At 49.0% G+C, this 25646-nt stretch overlaps 1 protein-coding gene across 4 annotated transcripts in view; it reads left to right on the forward strand.

Moving 5' to 3' along the window:
* Positions 1-25646, forward strand: part of DRD2 (dopamine receptor D2) — a 64463-nt gene extending 38817 nt beyond the window's left edge. For 2 of the 4 annotated variants that reach the window (XM_084781360.1, XM_084781361.1), the window contains exons 2-8: positions 12914-13229; positions 16383-16492; positions 17399-17535; positions 18698-18888; positions 19832-19918; positions 21376-21706; positions 23561-25645. In XM_084781360.1, coding sequence (XP_084637486.1) covers positions 12945-13229; positions 16383-16492; positions 17399-17535; positions 18698-18888; positions 19832-19918; positions 21376-21706; positions 23561-23754 — 1335 coding nt within the window. In that variant the 5' untranslated portion in view covers positions 12914-12944 and the 3' untranslated portion in view covers positions 23755-25645. Of the gene's footprint in view, positions 1-12913; positions 13230-16382; positions 16493-17398; positions 17536-18697; positions 18889-19831; positions 19919-21375; positions 21707-23560 lie in introns of all 4 variants that reach the window. The other 2 variants (XM_084781363.1, XM_084781362.1) reach the window with 2 other exon arrangements.

A 25646-nucleotide genomic window follows, 5' to 3' on the forward strand; every position in this document is an offset into this window, starting at 1 on the left:
AGATACCACGTTCTTTTGTGAGAGAGAGCGCGTATGATTTACAGGTGAATCCGAGGTGCATGAATTTGGCAGCGCGCTCTGATGCCTGCAAGGAGCCGAGTCTCCCTCCTTCATGCCACAGCCATCAAAGCGCTCATCAAGCCTGTGCCTCAGGGAGCTGTCACAGCCTCATTACTGCTAATTCATCTTCACTTAGTGCATCAAAAGACTGATTTATAAAATTGGGTGGGTGCATAGGAAGTTTGATTAGTAACATTATGTTGTTTGCCCCGGGCTCAGGGAACTTAGCTCATCGGTGTCCCAGGAGCTCAAGGTAAGACCCAAGTGTTTGTTCTGCCTCTGAAATTCTCAGGACCACAGAACAGTTTGGTAGCTCCCTCATGGGCACCTTCTCTCTTTCTCCTTTGCCCAGTAAGTGGGTCTCTGAGGTTCACTGTTGGTCTGTTATCAAGTTAAGGGGGAGCCTGGGAATGTGGGTGCCTCAGCGGTAAACTGCTTGTCTATCACCGGCGAGGCTTATCTCTCAACACCCAAGAAAATAAAAACAACACCATGCTATTCTGTTATGTGGCTGTCAAGTTGGACGTGGTAATTCATGCTGGTAATCCCAGCAATCAGGAGGCCGAGGCAGGAGAATTCCTGGGGGTTTGAGCCTGGCCAGAGCTATGCAGTAAGTTTTAGGCCAGCTTTTGCTATAGAGTAAGATCATGTCTCAAAATCCAGCTGGGAGGCTGGAAAGAGGGGCTCACTGGCTAAGAGCACTTCTTGTTCTTGCGAGGACTGGACTGTGGTTCCCTGAACGCACATTGGAAAGCTCCCAGCACCCTGTAACTCCAGATTCTGGGTAACCAATACTCTCTTCTAGCTTCCACGCATACTTGTACATATGTGCACCCCCTTCCCCCACAATCTTAAAAGAAAATGAAAAACAATACAAAAGACCTGAACTTGGAAGATGGCTGTCCAGATAAAAGTGCTTACCACAAGTCCTGAAAACCCCAACTTCTGATCATCCTGCCCCTAGCTTCCCAAGTGCAAGGATTGCATGTTCCACCTCACGTGGCTTATACAATGCTATGGATGGATTCTGGTGCTTTGTGCATGCTGGGAAAGCCCTCTACCCACTGTGTTTCATCCCTGGGACCCCCTCACCTAGTGATAATATAGGTGTTGCCAATCTGGAGATGTTTAAAGAAAGGCCTGAGCTGGACTGACAGGCGAACACTACTTTTCCTGTAAGACTTCCAAGTTCTCAGGTTACTTTGAAATGTATCATTTTATTGGATTCCTCTACTACTCTCTGAAATTAGAAACAAGAGCACTCATTATCACAGTCTTATTGAGTATTAATTATTTAACTGAGAATTAGGGACATGGCTCATCAAGGGAACCCAATTAGATGCCTGCATATCAGACACCTGCAGTTGGATGAACTAATTCATGGTTGATGATGCCCTTATAGACCACAGAGTCTAATGCTCCCAACTGAACTCTTTGTTTGTCCACCTCTGTGTTTGGAGGAAGAGCAGGTCTCATATCTCAGTGTTTTTCCAGTTTACCACAAAGGCTACAGGTCAGGTATGGCTTACTTTTGTGGCATTCGGAGGAAAGGGTCAAGGTTGTCGCAAACTGCAAGGTACACAGCAAGATGGAAGGATGACTAAGAGGTGCATCACCATCTCAGGCTTTCAGCTCATGGCTGCTGGCGGGAAATTTGCAGCCTGATGGCTGAAGTCTCTTGGCGTGAAGAGGATTGGGAGCTATGAAGAAATCACAGGGTTCTCTCACAGCCCCTCATCCCTGAATGAGTTTGTTGTTTGTTTGTTTGTTTTTCTCTGGGGCCCTTACACAGCTCAGGCTCATTTACCATCACGTCCCTCTTTATAACATTACCCGTCAGCTATCGGGCTTGCTGTCAGTGGAGTTACGTTTCCCAAGTTAATTTCAGAGCAATTCCAACGAGGGAGGAGTTAATGCTCAGTTTCCCAGATAAGAAAACTGAGGTACAAAGACAGGCCCCATGGTACACGCCTTTAATTCCAGCACTTAGGAAGCAGAGGCAGGCAGGTCTCTGGGTTCAAGGCCAGCCTGGTCTGCAGAGTGAGTTCCAATGCAGCCAGAGCTATATCATAAGATCCCGTCTCAAAACAACAAACAAACAAACTAACAAAAAAAATCCAAAACAACAAAACAAAAAGCTTGAGGCACACAGTGCCTGAAGTGTTCAAGCTGCGACTGTGTGAGACCAGCTGTGTCTCTGTGGTGAAAATAAACACAGGGCACGTCAAATCCTGTTCATTACACTGTGTTCTGGTTCTCACTGTCTAGAGAAGTCTGATCGATGGGAGAGGCTGGGAGGAACAAGCCCTGTGCCTGTCTCTAGCCTGTGGCTGGGACCTGGCCACTGTTTCCACGCTTCCTTCTGCAACATACACGTCTTGATTTCCTCTAAGTAACGATCTAACATCCCAGGAGAACCCATAGTTCTGCTGGGAGGGAGAGGAGCCATGACCCACGGGAGGACTCAAAGAAAGCTTTAATAACAGGAGGATGAACATCTGGCTGACCGGACCTGAGGGAAGATCTCTGAGGATGTTCTGGAGTCAAGAGAGAACGAGGGTCCTATTGGTTCTACCCAGAATCCCCTGGGCTCTGTGCTCCTCAGAGCTCAGTTTTCAGTTTGGTATTTTTAGTTTGGCATTCCAGGTACCCCAAGAATGTTTAGTTGGGGAGGGAATGATAAAGAAATTATAAAGAGGTGGTTAGAAAAACCGTTTGTTAGAGAATATTTCGAACATATGCAGAAACAGGAAGAACAGCAGCAGGAACTCGGTTTCTCCATCACCTACTGTCAACCATAAACTTAGGGTCATTTTTATTTGCACTATGCCTCCACTTTCATACCATTTTCAAATACATCTCAGGCAGCATGTCACTTCATCTATAAACATTTCATTCTGTCTCTCTACAGCCTAAGGACTCATGAAATTCTAACTTGAGTGTAGCTGGTCATGCTGGTACATGCCTGACATCTCAGCTCTTGGGAGGTGGAGGCAGAGAGGTCAGGAGTTCAAGGTCATCCTTAGCTGTACAGTGACCTTGAAACCAACCTGGGCTCTTTGGGACCTTGTTTCTAAAGAGAAAACCATCCAACCAGAAACACCCTTGTTGCACCTAAAAAATGTTATTCATAGTCCTAATATCAAAAATCTCCTGCTGAGATTCTCAAGTGTCTCAGAAATGTCTTAGAAATGGATTTTGAATAGCTGGTTTCTTTGAATCAGAACCCAAATACATTCACACATTGTGACTGGCCAGTGCAGCACTGGAGTAGCTTTTATTTTAGATGCTTCTCTATCTTTTGGGTTTTTTTTTTTGTTGGTTGGTTTGTTTGTTTCCTTGGAGTTTATTTTTTTTGAAGAAAGCAGGCCATTTGCCCTGTAGCATGTTCTGCTATCTGGATTTTGTATTCCTTTGGTGAAGTTCACTGTCAATTGGTCTTTGAGGTGCTGAAATGAAATTGCTACTTATTTCGGAGTCATAAAGTTCTGTCTTGCTTGGCCTAACCAGTCTGCTAAGGGGGAGTGGGTGGTTCTTTCTCCTTCTTTGCCCTGGACAGAAATGGCCCTTGCCCTTACTTGCTGCATCCTATGACTGAGAGGCAAAGAAGTGTTTCTTGAATGTTCCCAGCAGCAAGATCACAATCCTGCTGTTATTTCCACTGAAACCAGAAGCAGATCCAGTCTGTGCAGCCTGTGTCTTTTTTTTTTTTTTTTTTCATCAACAGGGCTGCTTTTTCATAAAGTAGAACAATTTTCTGCCAAATAGCCGGGATTGTTTTCCCTCTTTCTAGAGCAATAAGGTTCAGGATTTGTTTCCCTCTTGACTTTCAAGAGCATGTTTTCTCAATTCTTTCCTGAAATTAAAGTAAAGGTCAAGGAGGCTGGTCTGAGACTCAGCTCCCTCCCTTTCCAGCTCCTGTGAAAGGGGAGTTGGTTTGGTCTGTGTCTTGGGCTCAAATGTCCAGATCATTTCCCTTAGGAAAATCAAACTCACCTTCCCTAGGTCTTTTCTTGGTGGTGGGGAAGAGGGAGGGAGGGAGGGAGGGAGAGAGAGAGAGAGAGAGAGAGAGAGAGAGAGAGAGAGAGAGAGAGAGAGAGAACGCCTGTGGGATTCTTTCTGATTTAGGTCAGAACATTTTCCAGAGGCTTCACCCTCCCTTCTGTGTTCCCTTTATCAAGGAGGGGGCTCTGGGCCCCACCCCCACAGCGTGCATCCCACCTGTCAATTCACGTGAGCTCCCCTGGAGATCTGCCCCTTCCCTCGCACAGTGAAGAATTTTAATCACGCGGCGGCTGGAATGGTACCTTGCTTAGCACCAAGTGAAGCTTTTCTCCACACCCCTCCCCACACTGAGTCACTCAGCTAACAGTTAATTAATGTGTGACACTTTGACAGTTTGTGCGGAGACAGTTTTACGGAGCCATCAAAATCCACAGGGATGAGACTGGGAGCCACACATGCCTGCTTGCCTTTCCTGAGTCTCCAGATGCTGCCCAGCTCCAATGGAGACCTCGAAGGCCTGCAACCAGGGCAGAAGACAAAGATCTGACATTAGTCCACTGCTGCCTGGGCCTCCTTGGGGGTGGGGGTGGGGAAGTCACATTGCCAGGGTCGCCTGGACATCCCTGTGACACCTGGTCACCCTGAGAAAGAGACAGACAGGAAGGTGTGCCTGGGATGAAAGTCCCAGAGATGACACTCCAGCCACTTCCAGCTGGGGACAGAAATCAGTCACATTTAACTCCCTTCTCTCCCAGAAAGTTCTCAGCCAGGCTGAGTTCTCTCCATAGCTGACTGAGGAGCTATGTGTGCTGACCCCAGACTCCTCTTTATGTCCCATAGATAAGCTGGCTTTCTGTTCTTCTCTGCAATACTTTAGCACCCTAGTTGGCACCATTGTGAGGTGATGGCTCTGGAGACAACTTTGCTTCTTCAGTGGGGCACTAATGAAGAGGCCGGGGCACCCTGGCTTCCCTGGCCTTCAGTAGCCCAGAGTTCAGCTGTGGGCTCCCCTTCCACAGAATGCAAGTGACCTGGGACCCAGCTCCACCTGTTGCCTTCCTGTACCCTCATGGATCCATGCAGTCTCCACTCCCAATACTTTAACTCTGGATGCTACAGTGTACAGCTCCAGGAGACCTTAGAAGGAGCCTGACAGCTAGGCCGCTGTCATTGGGGCCTGGAAGCCAAGTGAGAGTTCTAGAAAAGGAGTGTAGTCCCCATGGAAAAGGATCCATGAGGAGTAAGACCCATATCCCAGTGTCTACTGGCCTCGCCCTTGCATGAGCTACTTACTTCACAAATGTCTCTTCATTGACGAGGCACCTTTTGTTGTCAGGCTCTGTGCCGGAAGGCAAGCACCCAGAGGGGACCACGTAGACAGGGTCCTTATACCAAGTCACTCACATTTGATAAGATGCACTGATACCAAATGTTTAGGAGGCAAATAAAGACCTCCTTGCGTCTGCAGAGTTCCCGGAAGTGGTGTGCCATGGTAAAAGCATCTCCAGGAAGCTTCCCTGGATAAGGGCTGGGGAGACAGTCCCGAGGGGGAGGCTAGACTTTGAATGTGATAGGATCCTGAGCCCGGGTCTGGACTGAGCCTGCAGAGGAGATGGGTCCCTGTAACCCAGGGAGTTAACAAGTGGCTCCTCTGTGCTGGAGGCTTGTAGACTAGGACAGGAAGCTGGGTGAGCTCCCATTTTTTTCCCCCTATGAAGCAGGAGGCAAGGCTGGAGGCTGTCAAGAAAGGTTTAATTCTAGGAAGCAAGATTAGGGGGAGACTTCAAATTGATGGCCGAACTACAATGCTCAGGCTGGGTCACTGCAGGCCCTTGGGACAGTGCTGTATCTTTGGCTCTAGTGAGGCAGGGCAGGCACAGGCAGAAAGTGAGAGGGCAAGAGATTCTTCTTGGCTTTTCCCAAACTGTTCAAGGAAGGCTTAACAGTGTTCTACTCAGAGCAAGAAAATGAGCTGTGCTGCTATGCTGTGCGCGGTGCTGTGCAACTTGAGGTTGGATGGCCCATGGCAGAAGTAGGAGGGAGCGTTTAAGAAGTTAGGGGCTGGGAACATAACCATATGACATCAGCGTGTGGTCTGTTCTCCTTCCTCTACAAAAATCTCTGTCACCCCCAAAATGGTGGCCCAGGCCATGGGAGGGAAGGCCTCTCCGCTAGCCTAGGTGTCTAGATAGTACAGACCTGATTTGCCACAGTGAGGGGGAGGGGGGAGTCCCTTGAGGCTGTGGAGGGGACCATTCTGAAGCCCAAGAGTAACACCAGCTTCCTATGACTGTCACAAACATATGGGGGCAATTAACTTAGGAGGAAGGGTTCGTTTAGAGAGATAGATGGCAGTTCTTTGGTTCTTTTGTCTGGGGACCTGTGTGGAGGAGGCGCATCGTGTCAGGAGCCTGTGGTGGAGGAAGCTGTTCTCTTCACAGCACTTGGGAGGCAAAGAGAGGAAGAAGAAGGGTCAGAGTTTCTGAGGTGGGCACTGAGGCTCACCTCAGTGCTTTGAGAGCCCCCCTCCCCCACATGCTCTACCTCTTAACTTTGCCACCACCTGCCAATAATGCCAATCTGGGGAGCAAGCCATCAATCAGTATATGGGCCTTGGTGGCACATCTCAGATCAAACCACAGAAGTACCTTTCCTTCCAAATTCTTCACTCAAATGTGACCTACTGGCACCTGAGAAGGACCAGCTTTTCAGTGGACCCAGGTTTAGGTGTTGAGTGACTCTAGAGAAAGAGCCACTCCTGAACCACAGCCTGACCTTCTATCTAGAGGAGGGAGGGGGTGGCTTGGGTTGCCAGGGGCCCTGTAGAGAAGCATCCTACCTACTCACTCCCAATCTCCATCAGCAAATCACTCCACTAAGCTGCTTTTGACATGTAAATGAGAAATGCCCCCCCCCCCTTACTTTTTCATTGAAATGCTTAAAGTCTCAGAAAAGAAGAAGAAGAAGAAGAAAAAAAAAAACTGATGTGTTTAAGACAGCAGTGTCTCACCCGCCACCGAGCCTGATAAGGGATTGTTAAATTTTAATTAGACAATTAGATTCCTTCAAGTGCCAAACTTCAGAGGAGGCAGCACAAGAGAGAAGCTGAGGGGAGAGCACAGGAAACAGGCTGCCTGGGTTGCTCTTCCCCCACCTGCCAGCTCTGTGCCCTGTGGAACAGAAAGGAGAAGGCACAAAGGCTGGAGAGGGGGAAAGGACGAACCCATCTTCCTGGACCAACCAGCTTTCTTCTGGTGACCCAAGTTGCCCCAACAGATGGGACCCTTTGGCCTCACCCCAGAGGTCTGGGGGACTGAACTTGATCACCCCTCTCTAGTTCATTCCCTGAGAAAATGCCTTATTTGGGAGTCATCCTTTAACTGGGGTACCTCAAAGCAGTCTTTCCCCCCTCCCCACTGCTTGTGAGGAGCAGCTTCTGTTGACAGGCTGAGAGAGCCTGCCTGTGTCTGGGGTGTGACTGGGAGAAGTGTGGAGGGGAGGCCCTCTGTACCATAACTTCCGCTCCCCTCCCTGTCCCGTGCTCTGTGTGCTCCCTGTCTTTGGCTCAGTAGTGGGTGGTCTCTGCAGGGTATCAGTCTAGGTTGCCTGTAGTTCCTGCTCTGCCGCGCCAAACTGTCTCTCAGCTTCTTCATGGGAAAGCTGGCTTAATTTCGAAATTAGGGAAGACACAGGAAGGAGGCCTTTGTGAGGCCCATGGGGCAAATGGCAGAAGCTGCTGAAGTTGGATAACCAAACTCCATACTCTTGGCTTGTTATTTCCACACAATCTCGCTCCTTCCAGACATCCGCTCTAAGCTTCTGAGCAGACCACCGTTAGTGCAGGCTGGGGCTAGGCTGAGGGAGACTTGATGAGGACAAGTCCTGAGCACCAGAACAGATGGTTCTATAGGACCTTTTAGTTGGCTGTTGCCTTTCTAAGCAAGGACAGAGCTAGTGAATACTGGGAACAGATGAGGGGCAGATGGTTTCTGGCCCTTCAGTGGCCTGAGGCTTGTAGGCCGCCTACATAAAAGGTCGCCCTGTGATCCTGTCTGTCACAGAATCAGCTGAGGAGAAAAACTCATGGGTCCTTGTCTCCTCGTGAGGTGGGTGGGGAACAGTTGTCGCCACCCTTTGATGCTCAGGGAGACACAGGGGGGTACTTTAAGGAGGCTGACCCAGACAGACACTTCTTGAATGAGACTAGCATCTCGGGGTTCCTCAGATATGGCCATGACCACATCTCCATGTGTTGTTGGTCACTAAGTGCTCACTGGCTGGGAACTGTAAATTGGGAGTTTTTGAATTCTTTGCAGGAGGTAGGTGCCACCTACGAGAAAATGGAGGCAGCATTTAGAGGGTGGTGAGCAATTCATTTGTATTCTTAAAACCCCGACCGAAATTTTTGTTCTTACATGTGATCATATTTATCTGAATAATTCACTCTGAGCAATAGTCTCAGAAGAGAGAGAGAGAGAAAGAGAGAGAGAGAGAGAGAGAGAGAGAGAGAGAGAGAGAGAGAGAGAGAGAGAGAACAAACATTTTGGTCTTTCTTGGCCAATCCAGGGTCCCGACTGCTGTGTAGTTTCTCGTTGCGGATACAAGTCTAGGAGCAGACACTAATCTCATCTGGCTTCTTTGGAGTCAGCAGCAGGCCAGGATGCCTCAGCACTGACTCTCCATTGTCTACCCCATAGGGATAATCTCTGGCAAGGATGAAAAAGCCTGAGGGTAGATGGCAAAGACATGGGTGATTGGGAAAATTCCTTCAGGTGCTTTCACGTCTCTTGATATTTTGGGGTTCCCACCCATTTGTACAGTCCAAAGACTGAAAGAAAAGAGGGAGGAGATGGACGAACGCAGGACCCTGGTCTTGCCAGGTTTCCTCAGGCTTTGTGAAGGTGCCAGAGCAGCACTCTGCTTTACCCATTCTAAGATGCAGTGCCCTCCCTCCATTTCAGTGTCTAGAAAGTCAGAGTGCATCTTGTAATGGACAACATCTTAGGTCCATGCTGGAGTGTTCTCGTCTGCTTTCCTGGTGTTGCACAAACCAACCCCGAAGCTTACATTTCACTCTGTCAGTGCCTCAGAAATGTGCTTGGTCTTAGAGAAGTGGGCTGTAGCAGGTGACCTGGGAAGGCAGAGCCCTCCAGGCTAACCGCCCATCACCTTGAGTGTTTGTTCTGCAGCCAAGGCCCAGGCACAAGCTTTACCTCATCTTCGAACATTTTTCCTCTTGCGCAGTATCCCCAAGTAGTCTTTCTTCTGTTCCTGCAATCCTGAGAACTCTTTTTGTGTCCAGAGTTCCTCTTCCTATGGGACACAGGTCAGCTTGGAGTAGGGTCTACCTTAGTGGTCTCATTTAAGTTAACTCCCAATTAAGGGTCTCATCTCCGACCATACTCTGAGATACTGGGGCTAGCACATTATCATGTGAATTTTGTAAGGCAGATGCGAGAAACACAATGCAGCCCGTTACTAGATTTGACATGCAATATCCGTGGTGCTCTTGTGCCGCATTGCTTCTGGGCATTTGGGAATCTAGTGGCCTGTGTTAGCCAGCACATTTCAGGGCTGGAAGGGTTTTCTTCCCGGGTCTGCTGGCAGTGCCTCTGACTCAGTTCAGCAAATGGATTCTATATTCATTGTCAGCAGACTACAGAGTTGAGAGTCAAGAAAGAGCAAGATAGCAGTGTGCTTTTCATGTGTTTACTCTATGAAAACGAAGCAGGATCCACACACGGTGCAGCCTTGAGAAAGCTGGAATGAGAAAATAGACACGCAGGTGGAGGTGTTCCAGGGAAGAACCCAGAACAGGGCAGCGAGAGCTCCAAGGAGGGCGGGAGACAGTCCAGGCTAATTCCAGGAAAGGAGACTTCTGAGTTAGTCTTTCTTTGAAGTTTGTGTAGGCTCAGACTAAGAGAGTCTTGGATACTTGCCTCATTTACAAAGTGGGGGTGATACTGAAAGCAGACAGTTGTTTTGAGGTTGAGGCAGTGCATCTAAAGTCACTTGGCAAACTCTTGTGCCCGTTATAAGTCTATGGTTCCATCATTTTATATCACCGTTGTCTTGTGAACCATGAATTTGGTCTGATGTAAGAACAGGTGGAGTGAGGGAACACAGGGAGCTGAGGATCATGGGAGGGGACACAGGGAGCTGAGGATCATGGGAAGGGACACAGGGAGCTGAGGATCATGGGAGCGGACACAGGGAGCTGAGGATTATGGGAGCGGACATAAGGAAAATCATGGCAGATACCAGTGGCCAGTCCAGAAGGACCAAGGCAACAAAAAGGGGAACAGAGAGATCTGGGGTAGAGCCAGGCCTGGTAGTAAAGTCCTGTTGTTCTGGTGGCTGAGAAGGCTGAAGCAGGAGGATCAGTCACTAGTTAAAGGCCTCTCTGGGTTACAGAGTGAGTTCAAGGCTAGCCCAAGTGATGTAGTAAGACTCTGTCTAAACACAAAGAGAAAGAGCACTGGGAGGTGGTTCAGAAAAGCTGCTCAGAAGGTACCAAGCCTTTCCCCCAGTGCTGAGAAGGAAAGCAAACAGAATAGGAGTGAGGAGCTCCTCCAGGTGTTTCATGTGTATAGCAGGTTCAATAAGGGCCGATTAAATAAATTAATGTCAGAAGCAACCCAGCTGCCTGGTCAATACATACTCACAGGTTTCCTGCTGTGTCCTCCAAGTGCGGAGAGGGGCCCATTGGCTTTGCTGAATACAGCATCAATAAGACATGATGCTTCGCTGACTTTGAATTGGGAAACTTCCTGCAGGATCGCACTCCGTGCCACCCCACACTGAATCCCCAGAGATCTCAGAGTGGTGGTGCCGAGTACGACACCATCAATCTGTTTTTTTCCCCCCATTTTCATCTCAAATGGCATTGACAGGTTGTTTTCAAGCCTGTCTGGGTGGCAGAGTACCTGGAGGCCACAGTACTTTGAGGGGGATGCCTCAGGATGCCAATAAACGTTATTACATCCTGTGAAATAGAAACACCTTTGTTAGCAGTGTTGAGACTACATTTTGTATGTGTGTGTGTGTGTGTGTGTGTGTGTGTGTGTGTGTGTGTGTGTGTGCATGTGCGTGCATTGTTTTAATCACAACAATAACCCAAGCCAAGCCTGATGCCTGTCAGATCTGCTCCTGAGCCTCCTCTTCTCCATTATCTCTGTGAGTGTTCCCCCATCTTTGTTTTCTCTGTGAGCGTATCACTGCCAGTTTTCCAGAGCCCCAGGGAAATCAATAAGCTGCCATAGGCTTTTCTTTGCCTTCTTAGCTTCCTTCTCTCTCCTGTCCCCAACTACTCAACCACTAGGCTCCATCCATGACACTGGTTTCTAAGGTCTGTCTATGCCCACTTCCACGACTTCCACTTAGTGACTGCCATCTCTTTACCTGAATTATGGTTACCTCATTTCGCTCTATGCTGTCCTCTACCATAAATAGCCAGTGAACTTTCCAGAACCCCAGTTTAATGGTATCATTCTTTTATTCCTAAGTTTCCATGTTCACCCAAGCTGACAAGACCCAGTAACATTTGGCCTATGAAGGTCCCTCTGGTGTAATTTTCCTCAACCTCATTGCCACACCCTACATTTTTAGCTGAACAGAATATTTGCTGTTGGGACTGTGCTATGTTCTCCTTGAATGAAACACCTTCCAACATTTAGTTGCTTAACAGGCTCTTCCTACTTGGCTTGTGTTCTGTGGAACCTCATCATTTCTTGCTTAGATTCCCTCGATGGCTTCCTTGTGGTGTGCTCTTTCTGCTGTGGGCCTCTTCCATCCACTATGTGCTATGCTCAGCTTCATCTCTCTGCAAGGCAGATCTGAATGCGAGGCAGGTTCAGTAGATGCTGACTTTTCAGGACCTCTGTGGTCTCACCTATACATCTGCTCTGATGCAACTCATGCCAAGACCCTCTAGGCTTCTGCTCTCTCAAATCTCTTTTAAGTCCTCTAATATGGCACTTGCTGCTTTCTGACCAGACCCTTTCCATAATCTCCAGCTCTCTGTGTGTCTGATTTCTACATATCCTTCAGGTCTCAGCCTTGCTTAAGTACAAAAACTAGGATGTGTATCTCTCTCCCCATTCCATGTCCTAGTCCTTACCATGAGCAAGTTAGCTGCTTGATTAATTGGCTATTATTTTCTTTCTTTCTTTATAGTACTAAAGAACCCAGGACCTTCTGTATACTAGGCAAACACTGTACCACTGAAATATACCAAAACCTCTCTTTTTAGTTCTTTGAGTTTTGGAGACAGGGCTTCACTAAGTTGTCAGGCTGATTTTGAACTCACTCTGTTGCCCAGGCTGGCCTTGAACTTTCTATCCCCCAGCATCAGCATCTAGGGCAACTGGAATTGCAGATGTGTGCCAGTGAGCAGAATAGCTATTATCTCTTCTAGAATGTAAGATACAAAACCATGTATATTTTGTTTGCTTGTATTTTCTAGCTACATATAAAATGATAATTATTAATAAGTGTTAATAGGGTTGAAAATTAATGAATGCCCATTCCTATTTCTACCAGTGGATGCTGGAACTCTTAACTGACTGACTGCGTATGAGTGGGTTGAACAAATGAAAGGATGGATGAGTAGTTCTTTTGAAGCTCAGTTATTTTATCACACTTGCAAAATGTATGCTTTTTTGTTTCTTAAGTGACCTGCTAGAAGAACACAAGCAGGGCCAACATTTTAAGATCATTACATATGAGCATAAAGGCCACAGGCTGGAGAACTCCCTACTCTTGGGTTTTCTGCAGTGAGCCCTCTGTGGGATGAAGCGTGCCTTGGAAGCCTTCCCTCTCACCCTCTGTGTTCATTTCTCCTGGCCAGAGCCTTGCCACCCAGTGGCCCTGCTGCCCCAATGGATCCACTGAACCTGTCCTGGTACGATGATGATCTGGAGGGGCAGAACTGGAACCGGACCTTCAATGGGTCAGAAGGAAAGGCAGACAGGCCCCACTACAACTACTACGCCATGCTGCTCACCCTCCTCATCTTTATCATCGTCTTCGGCAATGTGCTGGTGTGCATGGCTGTATCCAGAGAGAAGGCTTTGCAGACCACCACCAACTACCTGATAGTCAGCCTTGCTGTGGCTGACCTTCTGGTAGCCACACTGGTCATGCCCTGGGTCGTCTACCTGGAGGTAGGTCTGGGACCCCGCCTTGCTCCAGGAGGACCTTCTTAAGTCCCCAATGGTGTCTGCCTTCCCTCCGCACCCATAGCCTTTCCCTCTTCTTTGGACTCAGTTTTCTCTTTAAGGAACAGACAATGATCATAATTATGGCTGTCATTCACAGTGTGCTTTCTAGGTGCAGGACACCATGGTAAGAATTTTATACATGCAGAATCTTCCTGTATGATTTTCATAGCAGCTCTGGCAAGAGATGGCACTAACACCATCTTGCAGATGATGGGCCAGCTGGTCAGAGAAGATGTCTTCTCTGCTCACACAGCTGGATAGTCCTTGCTGGGGTTCTGTCTTGGTGTAGATTTGCTTCCGTAGATTGTACTAGAAGTGAGACTAACTGGGTGAGACTCCCTAAGGAGAGGCAGTGTCTGAACTCTCTCCACATTTCAGAAACGGGGGGCTGCTATGCAGGGCTGTCCTTACATCCCCTTCCCAGTGTCTTCTAGTTTGTCTATGTCTTGGTAGAGGCAACCATGGATGGTCCACGCCCCAGGCCTTTCCCAGGGAGGATAGTACAGCATCCCAGGACAGAGGCCTGCTTCCTGTCTCAAGCTGGAGGGTGGACAGCCCCTGCCGAGGGCCCTCAGGCACATGCATTGCAGACATTGATGGAGAGACCCTGAGAGCTGACACTTCCCTGCTTAGGTCCCGGAACAGGAAGCAGAGGCTTCGAGAAGAAACGGTCTATCTTGACCTAAGCCTTGCAGTAAAGGGAAAAGCTGCTGATGGATAAGTCTCAATGTCTGTTTCTTCTCTCTGAGGGGACTCTTCAGGTCTAGCAAGCAGATACGAGGGACAGGGGAATTTCAGAGACACAACTGAGGTGCCACTGCTTTCTCTGCCTGGGAGCCTGGAGTGGCCTGTCCAGGCCAGAAGGCAGTCTTAAGTCTGGCTATGTGGAAGGATGACTAGGTGTTAAAGGCTGTTGCCGCTTTGTTTCTATTGCTATGATAAAAATACATTGATGAAAAGCAAACTAGGGTGGAAATGGTTTATCTTGGCTCATAATTCGAAGTCACAGACCCTTGCTGGGACAAAGGGAGGCAGAAACTTGAAGCAGCTGGTCACATCTCATCCACACGTCTTTTCCCTCTTCATGCACAGGCAAAGAGGCACCCTCTTTACAGAGTGAAACATGTTCTGCTCAGGGCTATGGACATGGGTCTGTTAGCTTCCAGCCTCTGCGTCCTTATTAGACTGTGGGATAGGGACAGTCTGTATAGTGACCACATTGGGATCTCTAGGAACCCCAGTCCCTCATAAGGATGTCTTATGAATAACTTTTCACCGTTGTATCTGAGGTGAAGCTGAGTGCTGCAAGAGCCAAGGTGCAGAAAGGCATTCCTGGTTCCACTCATGTCCACTTGGATAGCTAAGGGAGAGATTACCGAGAGAGGGCAGGGAGGGAGCTCCTGCCTTCCTGGGGACTTGGAGGTCTCACCTCCTTTCCAGTGAGAGTCACCATGTGCCTTTTCTAGAAGAGGTGCGACTGCGAAGCGCTTTCAGAGTCATTTGCTCACTTATTCAACTCTAACTGAGCACTTTGTCCTACTCTTCCCTTGGGCTTGGGCCTGTGGAATTTTGGTGCCACAGAGGAAAAGAGACGAGGGTGTAGACTAAACAGTCCACTTGAGGCAACATGGCTAGATCTCAATAGGAGACTGGGAACACGCACCAGGCAAGAAATGTTGAGAAGGCTGCAGCAAGGAGGAGTAGCTGTTCCCAGCTACTTTCCAGAGGAGCTGCTCCTGAGACCATAGAAACAGCATCTTCCTTCTTTACCCAGGCTCCAGACTGTATCCAGAGAGGAGTGCAGGCCGGAGCGTGGCACACACTAAGTTTCTAAATGGGTGTTTGTCGAAAGGAAGAGTGGAAGGTGGGAGAGAAACAGGGCAGGGAAGATGGGAAGGAGGGCATTGATATCTCAGTCCTGGGTCCTCAGGGACATGAAGGCAGCTCTCAGGTACCAGCCCCAGGAGGGCTCCAAAGCTCCTGTGAACCAGATGGGCCTAGGGGTGCCTGCTTAGTGGTGCCCTGAAAATAAATGCTGTATCTTGGAAGTCCTGTCCATGCTTTATAGCTGTATATCCAGTCTTCGGCTCCCATAGTGCAGGAACAGGCTTGTGTGAACCCCCAGAAGATGTGTGTAGGAAAACTGCCACTTTGTCCATCCATGGAAGGCGGGGGCAACTCTCTTACCCCTCGTGGAGCTTGCGTGGAAATGTTTGGTCTTGTGTCTGGGAAGGGGAGGAGAGGGCGGTGTTGGTGAGGATAAATATGGCAATTAATATGAGGACCTACTGAGCTGGAGCACACAGTGGGTGCTTCCCAGGCCACGGGTGAGTGCTTCTCACTCTCTCTCCTGTGAGTGGAAGCTGAAGGTTTCCTCTATGGTTGGGGATCTCCAGACTTGCAGTTAGCTTGCCCTGGGAGGGGTAAGTTCACCCTGGCTCTGTAAGTTGCCTTTCCACCCTCTGTCAAAAATCAGAGCATCAGAAAGTATAGTGACTGTAGTTGTCTGTGTGGTGAATGGATGCCACGTGGACAAAAACAGAACTTTGGAAGACTCGTGGAGATCAGCAGGGAATCACCCAGGTGATTTACAGTTGAGGCCCTGAGGTGAGGTGAGTCATCTTTCTTCTAATATGAACTTTTCGGCACAAAGCAGATTCCCATGTCTGAAAGAAGAGAGGCCAGGAGTGCAGGCCCCAAGTCCTCATAGGAACTACATGACCCCCACTGCTACTCAGCTGGTAACCCATAAGATTTCCACAATGGATCTTAGGGAATGTCCACCTGACAGGTGAGCTGAATACAAACGAAAGAACCAAGCTGAGCACAAGCATCCGTCTTTCTTTGCCTCCTGACTGATGACTCAGTGTGAGCAGATGCCTCAAGCTCTGACCACCATGCTTTTCCACCAGGCTGGACAATATCCTAAAATTGTGAGCCCAAATAAATCTGCATTACACTGATTTTGTCAGGTATTTTTTTTAACAGAGAAAAGTAGCTAATACAACTACTAGGGCTGCTGTCCTCTGAGATTGAGCCTTGGATCTTTATTTCCATCACCCCTTTTTTCCATTCATGACATCGTTTTGTCCCCAGGTGGTGGGCGAGTGGAAATTCAGCAGGATTCACTGTGACATCTTCGTCACTCTGGATGTCATGATGTGCACAGCAAGCATTCTGAACCTGTGTGCTATCAGCATCGACAGGTGAGGACAGCCATGTTGAGTGAGGTGATCTTGGTCATTCACTTTTCTGCTGGGTGCCTCACCTTTTCTCAGAGTCAGGCCCTATAATGACTGGCTGTGTGTTTGTGACTGTGTGTGTGGTGTGTGTGTGTGTGTGTGTGTGTGTGTGTGTGTGTGTGTGTGTGTGTTTGGCTTGATAGTACAGACTCCCTAGATCATAACTTCTATCAAAGAGTTGTCTCTGACTGAAGCCCTAGGCCTCTTGCTCCCTATTCATCTGCCCATGAGAAAGTTGTAGAAGTTATTTGAACTCCATGGCTCATTCTCTAGACACGAAAATGATACCTGTGCCTTAAGCCAGTGTTGAGTTTGAATTTTGTGTCCAGCCATCTGGTCAAGGAGGTCCAGGCCATGTCCTCTTTACTAAGCTGTATTCTTAGAGCCTTTCACTCACATATGAGGACACGTCATGAGGCTTCCAGAGGCCCTGCACTTCCCTCTCGCAGCACTGTTGGCAGATGAGTGAGCAGCGAGTGTTTGGCAGAGAAATGTGAAGGAGGATTAAAAATGATTGCCGCTGCTATCACATATTGCTAAACGGGGCTGAAGCCTTCCTCCGAGGGACAGCATTACCAGTTGTTAACAAATTATCCCCTCCAGTATAGTAAGGGTGGTTTCAAAGGTGCAAAGACCCACCAGAAAGTCTACAATCCAGGAGGGAGGTTAAGTAGGGAATGGCCTAGAGGCGCACAGTAGCTGATGCTCATTAAGTGCTTGATGGTGTGTTTGAATGTGGGGCCAGGGGAAGAGCTGAGTGACTTAGGGGAGCTGCATGGAGCCAGGTAGAAGGGGCATCATCTGTGGTATATCTTGTAGAGTGATGTGTCTTATGGCCTGTAACCCAACTTAAGATCCCCACCGCTGCAGGTACACAGCCGTGGCCATGCCTATGCTGTACAACACACGCTATAGCTCCAAGCGCCGAGTCACTGTCATGATCGCCATCGTCTGGGTCCTGTCCTTCACTATCTCCTGCCCGCTGCTCTTCGGACTCAACAACACAGGCAAGTCTGGCCTTTGCCTGGCATGGCTTAGGACAATGAGGGGCTGAGGCTTTGATACAGATATGGTTGGTTGGAAGCCTAATGGTGGCCGGTTCCTACCTCCAAGGAGGCTGGATGCATCACCCAGATCCAGCCTAACTTAGAGTTGTTATAGATTGGGCAGAAGGGGAAACAGTGTTTCCAGGCACACTGGGACTCAGTTAGGAGTAGGGAAAATGGCTGATGAGAAGGTCTAGCCATTTTCAATATCAATTAATGTGTTGAAGCAAGCCAGAAAGCTTTACAAACTTCACATGTATGCATATAGTCATGTATGTTACCAAGGAGGTTACTCCATCCATGTCTGTTAGTGGTATTTGGGGGATGAAATTTCAACCTATTGGGCTAGCTGAGCCAAGGTCCCATAATACCTGGAGCAAGAAATCTAGAAACAAGTAGAAAGTGAGCCAACCTAAAACCCCTTTTGTAGGAGGCAGAGTTAGGAGCATCTCAGACAAAAGAGGCACAGAACTCTTGTAGTATGGAGCTGCTCCTCAGCAGAGACAATTGCTATACAGGTACCTCTGTGGTGCATAGGCTACATACATGAAGCCCTGGAGGTGAGTAGCTCAGAATACGCTTGCCACAGGAATTCCCAATTAATTCAGAATGGACTTGATACAAAGAGATATCTGGTCTACCTGGAAGGGATGTGGATGTATACTGAGCACTAGAATAAAGGTGCGTTAGTTAAATTGGTAGATGACTTTATTCCATTTCCAAAACTATGGAGTAGCAGAGCCTCTCTTCCCCCCATAATATAAAAAAGACTAAGGCTTTCCTTTTTGAAAACATGTTTCCTTGTGTTGTATCTTCTGAATCATGACTTTCCTGTGCACATAGAAATGACAAAACTAATGATCAAGTAATTAGAGAAGAGGAATAAAAATCTTGGAAGCAATCAGCCCCAGCTTTACTTCTTGCTCATAGGTGTGGATTTTATACCTTGATTTTTTTTTTTAAACTGAGCATTTATTTGCATCTACCATTTCCAGGCAACATTCGGTATGTAGTCTATAAGATTGCTTCTGATTCCCAGCAAGGAGATGAGTGTCCTCTGGTGGTGCTCTGGCCCGGTGGGCCTGCTGACTCATTGCCCATCTGAGTTTCTCCTTTCCCCCAGACCAGAATGAGTGTATCATCGCCAACCCTGCCTTCGTGGTCTACTCCTCCATCGTCTCCTTCTACGTGCCCTTCATCGTTACCCTGCTGGTCTATATCAAAATATACATCGTCCTCCGCAAGCGTCGAAAGCGGGTCAACACCAAGCGCAGCAGCCGAGCTTTCAGAGCCAACCTGAAGACCCCACTCAAGGTCTCAGCCCCAACAAGGGTCCTTACCCTAAGCATTACCAAGAGAACTCATGCTACACTTGAGCGGGGCCTAAACATTGTAGCAAGGTGGAGGTCTAGGCTGGAAAAGCTTCCTGGGGCTGGATGAGGGGGTGGACCTCAGTGGGAAAGGGAAAGGGAAGAGATGGGGGTCCATGGTGGGAGCTAACTATGATTCTCAATGTGAAGCTCTTGTGGCCGCACAAAGCAATCTTGCTTGCTCAGATCCTCTGTCTCTTTCTCCTCATGTTTTGCCTTTCTCATTCTGACCTCCATGTTTCTTTTTTTTCCCTTCCTCCATGTTCTCTCTACTATTCTTTGCACCTGCTATGCTCTGTCCTTCCCTCCAAATACACCCCTGCCTCCTCTTCCCTACTTTCCTCCTCTGCCCCTCTATCCTTTCCCTGCATGTTTTTTTCCTAGTCGCATAGTCTCTCTCTTCCACTCAACACTCTACAATGAAGACAGTGGGTGGATTTGGAAATAACACGAACTTCTGAGTTAGATGCTTCAGGTCTGATCCTGGTGTCATCACTTTTCAAAAAAAAATGTGTGTCCTCGGGCATGCTGCTTAGCTTCTGTGAGCCTCGGTTTCCTCGTCTGTTACATGGGAGTCATGTGCAACTCACAGGGCTGGCCTGAAGATTTGATGTGAGAAGGGATGTGAGCATGTGCCTAGCATGATCCTGGGTAGGTCCTCCACATAGAGCAAGGCCCTTTGACCTCTCACCTTGCCCACCTCTTCTCATCACAGCGCCTGCCTTTACTCTTACCCCAACCGTCCTCTGTAACCCACACTTTTCTAGTCGCTGAGCTCCTGCTCAGAGTCTGACTTCTTCATGGACTCCCTTGTCTTGGGATTCTATCCCCTTACCACCTCTGCTCTCCCCTGTCTTGTGTGACTCGTGTGCTGGCTCACTCCACAGGGCAACTGTACTCACCCTGAGGACATGAAACTCTGCACCGTTATCATGAAGTCTAATGGGAGTTTCCCAGTGAACAGGCGGAGAATGGTAAGTGCTCAGAGCAGAGACCCAATACCATCTTTCTGCCCCCAGTGGAGGCCACCATCACTGCTCCTAGGACCTCACTAGCTGTTTTAAGGGGAGAGAAGTGCCTCCTGGCACCCCTACTTTGCCTTCGCTGAGAGCACATTCACCTGGCACACTTCTGAGCATTAAGTGCAATGAGATACCTCAATTTCACAAGGCACAGATATGTAGAAGCTTGTAGGAAGAAATGGCCTACCCAATAACCTAGTAAAGTGACAATATGGCCTAGTTCCACTTCTCAAACACCTGCCATGCCTTCTGTTGTCTCATCAAATCCTCACGTGACCTCGGGAAGTAAGTCTTATTGGTCTTCAGCCTGCAGATGAGGAAGCCAAGGCTCAGAGACTACCGGTAGCTCACCCAAGCCTAAATAAACAGTAACAGTAGTGACGGAGTGCGTATCGGAACCCAAGTCTATGTAACCTCTCAATGCACACCCAAGTTGCTTACTTTAGCATGTGCCACCTTCTGGATAGGCAACTTCTGAGGCTGGGAGCTGGTGGCCAGTGGTGGGGTTGGGGCGGAGCAGAGCAGCTAGGGTAGACAAAACGCATATCCTGAAAGTGCAGACTCAGCCGACCTGAGCTCTTCATGGTACTAGTTAGTGCCAGCTCAAGAAGCAGGCATTTCATCTCCCTGCTGAGTAGGGATATGTAAAGTCCAGCAATATGTCTCTTAGATAGCAAGGTCCCCACAATTTGCCTGCATCCCAAAGACAGGGCTCAAGTGAGCTGTTTGTGTAGTTGATACCAAAGCAGATCCCAGGTTATATTCAAGGCAGCAGCCTGTTCGTACCATCTGGGCACACTGACTGTACTTTGGAGGCTTGATCACCAAGGCCTGTGACTGGGGAGTCTAAAGAGGAACGGGGCAGCCATGTGTGAATCCATGCTGGATCCACCAGGCCAGCCTAACAAGGAAGATTGGGAGCTTCCAGATCAGCCCAGGTTTCTGGATCAGGCTACTTAGCCCACATGCTGGTGCGGGAGCCTGCTCTCCTGCCTGGAAGGGAGGATGAGGAACATGATTTGTATATGGTTGGAACTGAGTTCTTGAAGGTGAGGCAAGACTGAATGTCAAGCAGGGCCTTGTCTTAGTGGCCCAATTGGTGTCTTGCCATTAGCACTTAGGAAGTGTCACTCAGGTCATAAAAAGACAACTGTCTGGGTGTTAGCACCCATGTGTTTCTAGGGGATTGAGGCTTCACAAGGATTGCTCTCAGAAGTGGGCCAGGAGTGACTGCTGTGAGTTTGAGTGCTGTATTCAGATGCTCTCTGCCTTTCAGTGATGATCCTTTTTGTGTTCCTGGCAGAGGAACCCTGTTGTCTTCCAGAGTGTGCAGAGGAGCAGGAAGACCAAGGAGGCTTGGTGCATTTCTGTCCAGGAATCTCATCCCAAATTCTCTGCCTCTGCCATAGGATGCTGCCCGCCGAGCTCAGGAGCTGGAAATGGAGATGCTGTCAAGCACCAGCCCACCAGAGAGGACCCGGTACAGCCCCATCCCGCCCAGTCACCACCAGCTAACTCTCCCCGATCCATCCCACCATGGCCTACATAGCAACCCTGACAGTCCTGCCAAGCCAGAGAAGAATGGGCATGCGAAGATTGTCAACCCCAGGATTGCCAAGTTCTTTGAGATCCAGACCATGCCCAATGGCAAAACCCGGACCTCCCTTAAGACGATGAGCCGCAGGAAACTCTCCCAGCAGAAAGAAAAGAAAGCCACTCAGATGCTTGCCATTGTCCTCGGTGAGTCACCTCTGGCTGATGGCCACCCACAGCCCACCATGCTGGGGAAAGAAAACAACCCTGCAGGTCCCAGACTCTGCCTTGGTGACCTTGGGCTGGGTACTTCCTCAGTAGCAGGCCACATTCCTTACATACAGTCAATAGTCAATAGAATCCCTCATTGTGCCTGCTGCAGAGAAGGGCAAACCAGGGTTTTGTATAGTTGTATGACTTGACCATGGTCAACACAGGCAGTTTGACCCAGTGTCTGAGCTTCCCTTGTCTCTGAAACACTGTAGCCTGTGTTCTAGGTATGTGTACTCTCCTTCTGTCCTCCTGTCTGTAGAGTAAGTTGCCTCTCAGAGTTGTTGTCATAGTTAGGATGGCACGTGGTTGGGAAAGCATCACATGTGTGAGTTACTGTGTGTTTTATCACTATTACTATTGCCAAGGAATTGGCACATATGTATTTTCACTCAACCAATCCTGTGGGACAAAACTGTGAAAAACAAGCTTGGCCTTTGAGAGGTGGCTACAGATTTGCTAGGCAAGACTTTTGAATAAAGTTCTCCTATGGGCTAGAAGGGGATGACACACTTGGGAAAGGCACTTGCCACAAACCTGACAACCCGAGTTCAAGCCCTCAGGCTCATATGGTGGACTGAGAGAACCAATTCTGATGTCCGTGTGGCATATGGATGTTCCCTCACGCCCACCCCACCCCCATCTCTCTCTCTCTCTCTCTCTCTCTCTCTCACACACACACACACACACACACACACACACACACACACACACAGTCTCTCTCTCTAAAATGCAATTGCTGTTTTTTAGCTTCTAGAAAATTGTGTGATGAAGGACACAATCTAGGAAGTAGACTTATTCAGGCAGTTGGGAAAGGAGGGCAGGGTGTGAGTTTGCTATTCTTGTGACACCGGGACCCCATCTGATGGTCTGGAAATCCTGGCACATGCGTGGGCAGGTCCTCATGACCTCCTGTTCAGAAGCACAGGACCCAGGAAGGTAAGGGATTACTTTCCCCCACACATATCTGGGTTTGAAGCCAGGCTCTATGTGGCAGTCACCAGTTCTACTCTAGGGTCTTGTTCCTCCAAGACACTGCTCTGTCCCTAAAACCCCACACACCGAGTGCCCAACTGGAGAAAGTGCTCTTGAAGCCTGCCTGAGTAAGAGGGCATGGTCTCCAGTGAGGACCAACAAAGGGTATGTTTACCAACACTGAGCTATCCTGGGAAAGGCTAGGGCAAGAGCCTTGCCGTTTGAGGGGCCTAGACACATGGGGAGCAGACATCAATTGTGTCACTCAAGAGCCATGGGGTCTGGGGACATTGTGGAGCCAGCATGAACTTTCTCATTGAATTTGAGGGGTCACTATGAACGCTAAGTGAGATAGATACTTAGTGCTCTCTTTTCCTCAGTGTTATGTCCTATACTGCTGACAATAAATTCTTTCTAGTGTCACCAGCTTAAGGATAACATTTCCCTCCAGTGGTGACTGGGAAGTAGTTGGTGCTCCCATTTGCAGAGACTGAATGATGTCAGAAGGCTAACATTTCCCCTTTTTTTTTTCAAACCAGTTCTTTCCCTAGCAGGCAAATGCCGTTTCCATTCAGCAAATGGAAGCTGAGGCAGGTGCAGGGACTCTTTCCTACTGATGTGTGTTAAAAGCAGGCTGTTTAGATATGAGATCAGGGCTCCCTTTGCTGTGAACCTGGGGCTGCCACCAGTGGTTAGCAGTGTCGGTGACCCCGGGGAAGCCTCTGCCAGAGCAGCCAGGTGGCCAGGGAGCAGGGCCCACCGAGGCCAGTCTCTCCTTGTCCTGGCACCAGCCTGACCCTGCCCCCCTCTTCCCAGGTGTGTTCATCATCTGCTGGCTGCCCTTCTTCATCACACACATCCTGAATATACACTGTGACTGCAACATCCCGCCAGTCCTCTACAGCGCCTTCACATGGCTGGGCTATGTCAACAGTGCCGTGAACCCCATCATCTACACCACCTTCAACATCGAGTTCCGCAAGGCCTTCATGAAGATCCTGCACTGCTGAGACTGCCCCTCACCTGCACAGCAGCTGCTTCCCGGCCTCCCGGCCCAGGCAGGCCAGACCTCATCCCTGCAAGCTGTGGGCAGAAAGGCCCAGATGGACTCGGCCTTCTCTTAACCCTGCGGGCCCTGCGGTGTTACCTTGGCTGGGTGTCTCTCTCTGCCCACGTACCCTCATCCTGCCAGTGTAGGGCCAGGGAGACTGGTATCTTACCAGCTCTGGGGTTGGACTCATGGCTCAGGGCAGCTCGCAGAGTGCCCCCTTTCACATCCAGACCCTGTCTCCTTGGCACCAAAGATGCAATAGCCTTTCTCTGGGGGCATCTGGGGTTCCTGAGGCCAGAAATTAACTCAATGACCGAGCACACCCTGATTGCTGGCTTGGCCTGGGCCTTGCTTGCCTGTGTTGGATCAGATAGTGGGAAGGAGGGACAGTTCTTACTTCACAGGGACCACACAGGAAAGCAGGGAACACGCCAAGGCCTCTAGGCAACACTTATAAACACCAGATGGCTCCATGGATCCCCTGCGCCCCCCTGAGAGAAACTGAGGCTGAAAATCTGTTTTCTACCCCCAACTCCAGTGTGAGGCCCTACTTTTCATAGCAGTGGGGCCTGCTATGTCCTACCTTGTTATAGCACCCCATACAGTTGTTTTTCCCTTTGAGGGGAACAACTCTAATCTTCAAGGGCCCAAAGAGGGACTGTAAGGAGAAAAAAAATAGCTAATCTTCCTTTACCGTCCAACCCACTCCGCCACCTCCTGACATGCCTTGGACACATCCACTCCTCACAGCAAATTCTGGCCAGCCTGGGAAGTCAGGCCTCGGACCAGCGTTGGAGCTCAAGTTGGAGGTGGTAACTTGGGGCTCTTTGGGGGGACTGACGACTTCTTCTATCTCCCATTTCTCTTCCTTTCCAGTGCCTCTGCCTCAAAGGAGGCTGTGGATGGGGCGGGGGGGGGGGGGGGAGGATGCTGATAACACTGGACCAGGCATAGTTCAGCCCTGAGCGGGGAGGGGAAACTGCAGCTTGGAGGGTCCCGGGTTCCAACTCTGTAACATCACTATACATGCACCAAACCAATAAAACTTTGACAAGAGTCATTCCCATGGGCCCTTGGGTGGCCTGGAACACTGTCAACATTTAGGTATAAATTTAACATTTAGGTATAGCATTCAGGGGACAACGATAATATGGAATCCAGCTATCCCCAGCTCCCTGGATCCTGGTACCTCGCAGGACCAATCGTGGCCACCAGGGTAGAGAGAGCTCCACAGTAAAGGTGGCCCCTGAGGTATTGGCTTTGCTTCTGTCTGTCTGTTCCTTGTCCAGTGTCTGTCCTGGATGGCTGTCTATCTTCTTACTTCCAGGCCTGTTCACAGCTCTAGGCTTTCAGGATCTCAGGCTGGCGCTGTCCAACAACAGCTTGACTCCTTAAAAGTGAGATAGCAATCAACCTAGTGAAAGAGGAACGTTCTTGGCACCTTACAAAAAAAATTAGGAATAATGACAAACAAGGTAGTGGCACCCACGGGCTCAGGCTCCAGGGAACTGTCAGGGCATAATTTGCATGCTAAATATAATATTTTTAGCACCAAAGTTTGGAGCACTTAACTTGCCCTGAACATTTAATTATGGACTTTGATCTTCTAGCTGAACTTGAATCTAGAGCTGAGCTCTGGGAAAGGCTTTTGTCCCCAGGAGCTCCCTGATGCCAGAAGGTAAGCTAAGTAGGTCTCCTAGGGTAGCCCAGGGCCACCAATGACTTGGTGGCCATCTCTTGGAATGGATCAGACCTTAATTTAGCCCAGAAACCCTAGGGAACTCTCTGCTGCTGCTACTTACCCAATAATTAACCAACAAAACAAAAACCAAAACCACACACACACACACA

Source organism: Acomys minous, assembly GCF_964271855.1.
Source record: "Acomys minous genome assembly, chromosome: 5".
NCBI classification, from domain to species: Eukaryota; Metazoa; Chordata; class Mammalia; order Rodentia; family Muridae; genus Acomys; species Acomys minous.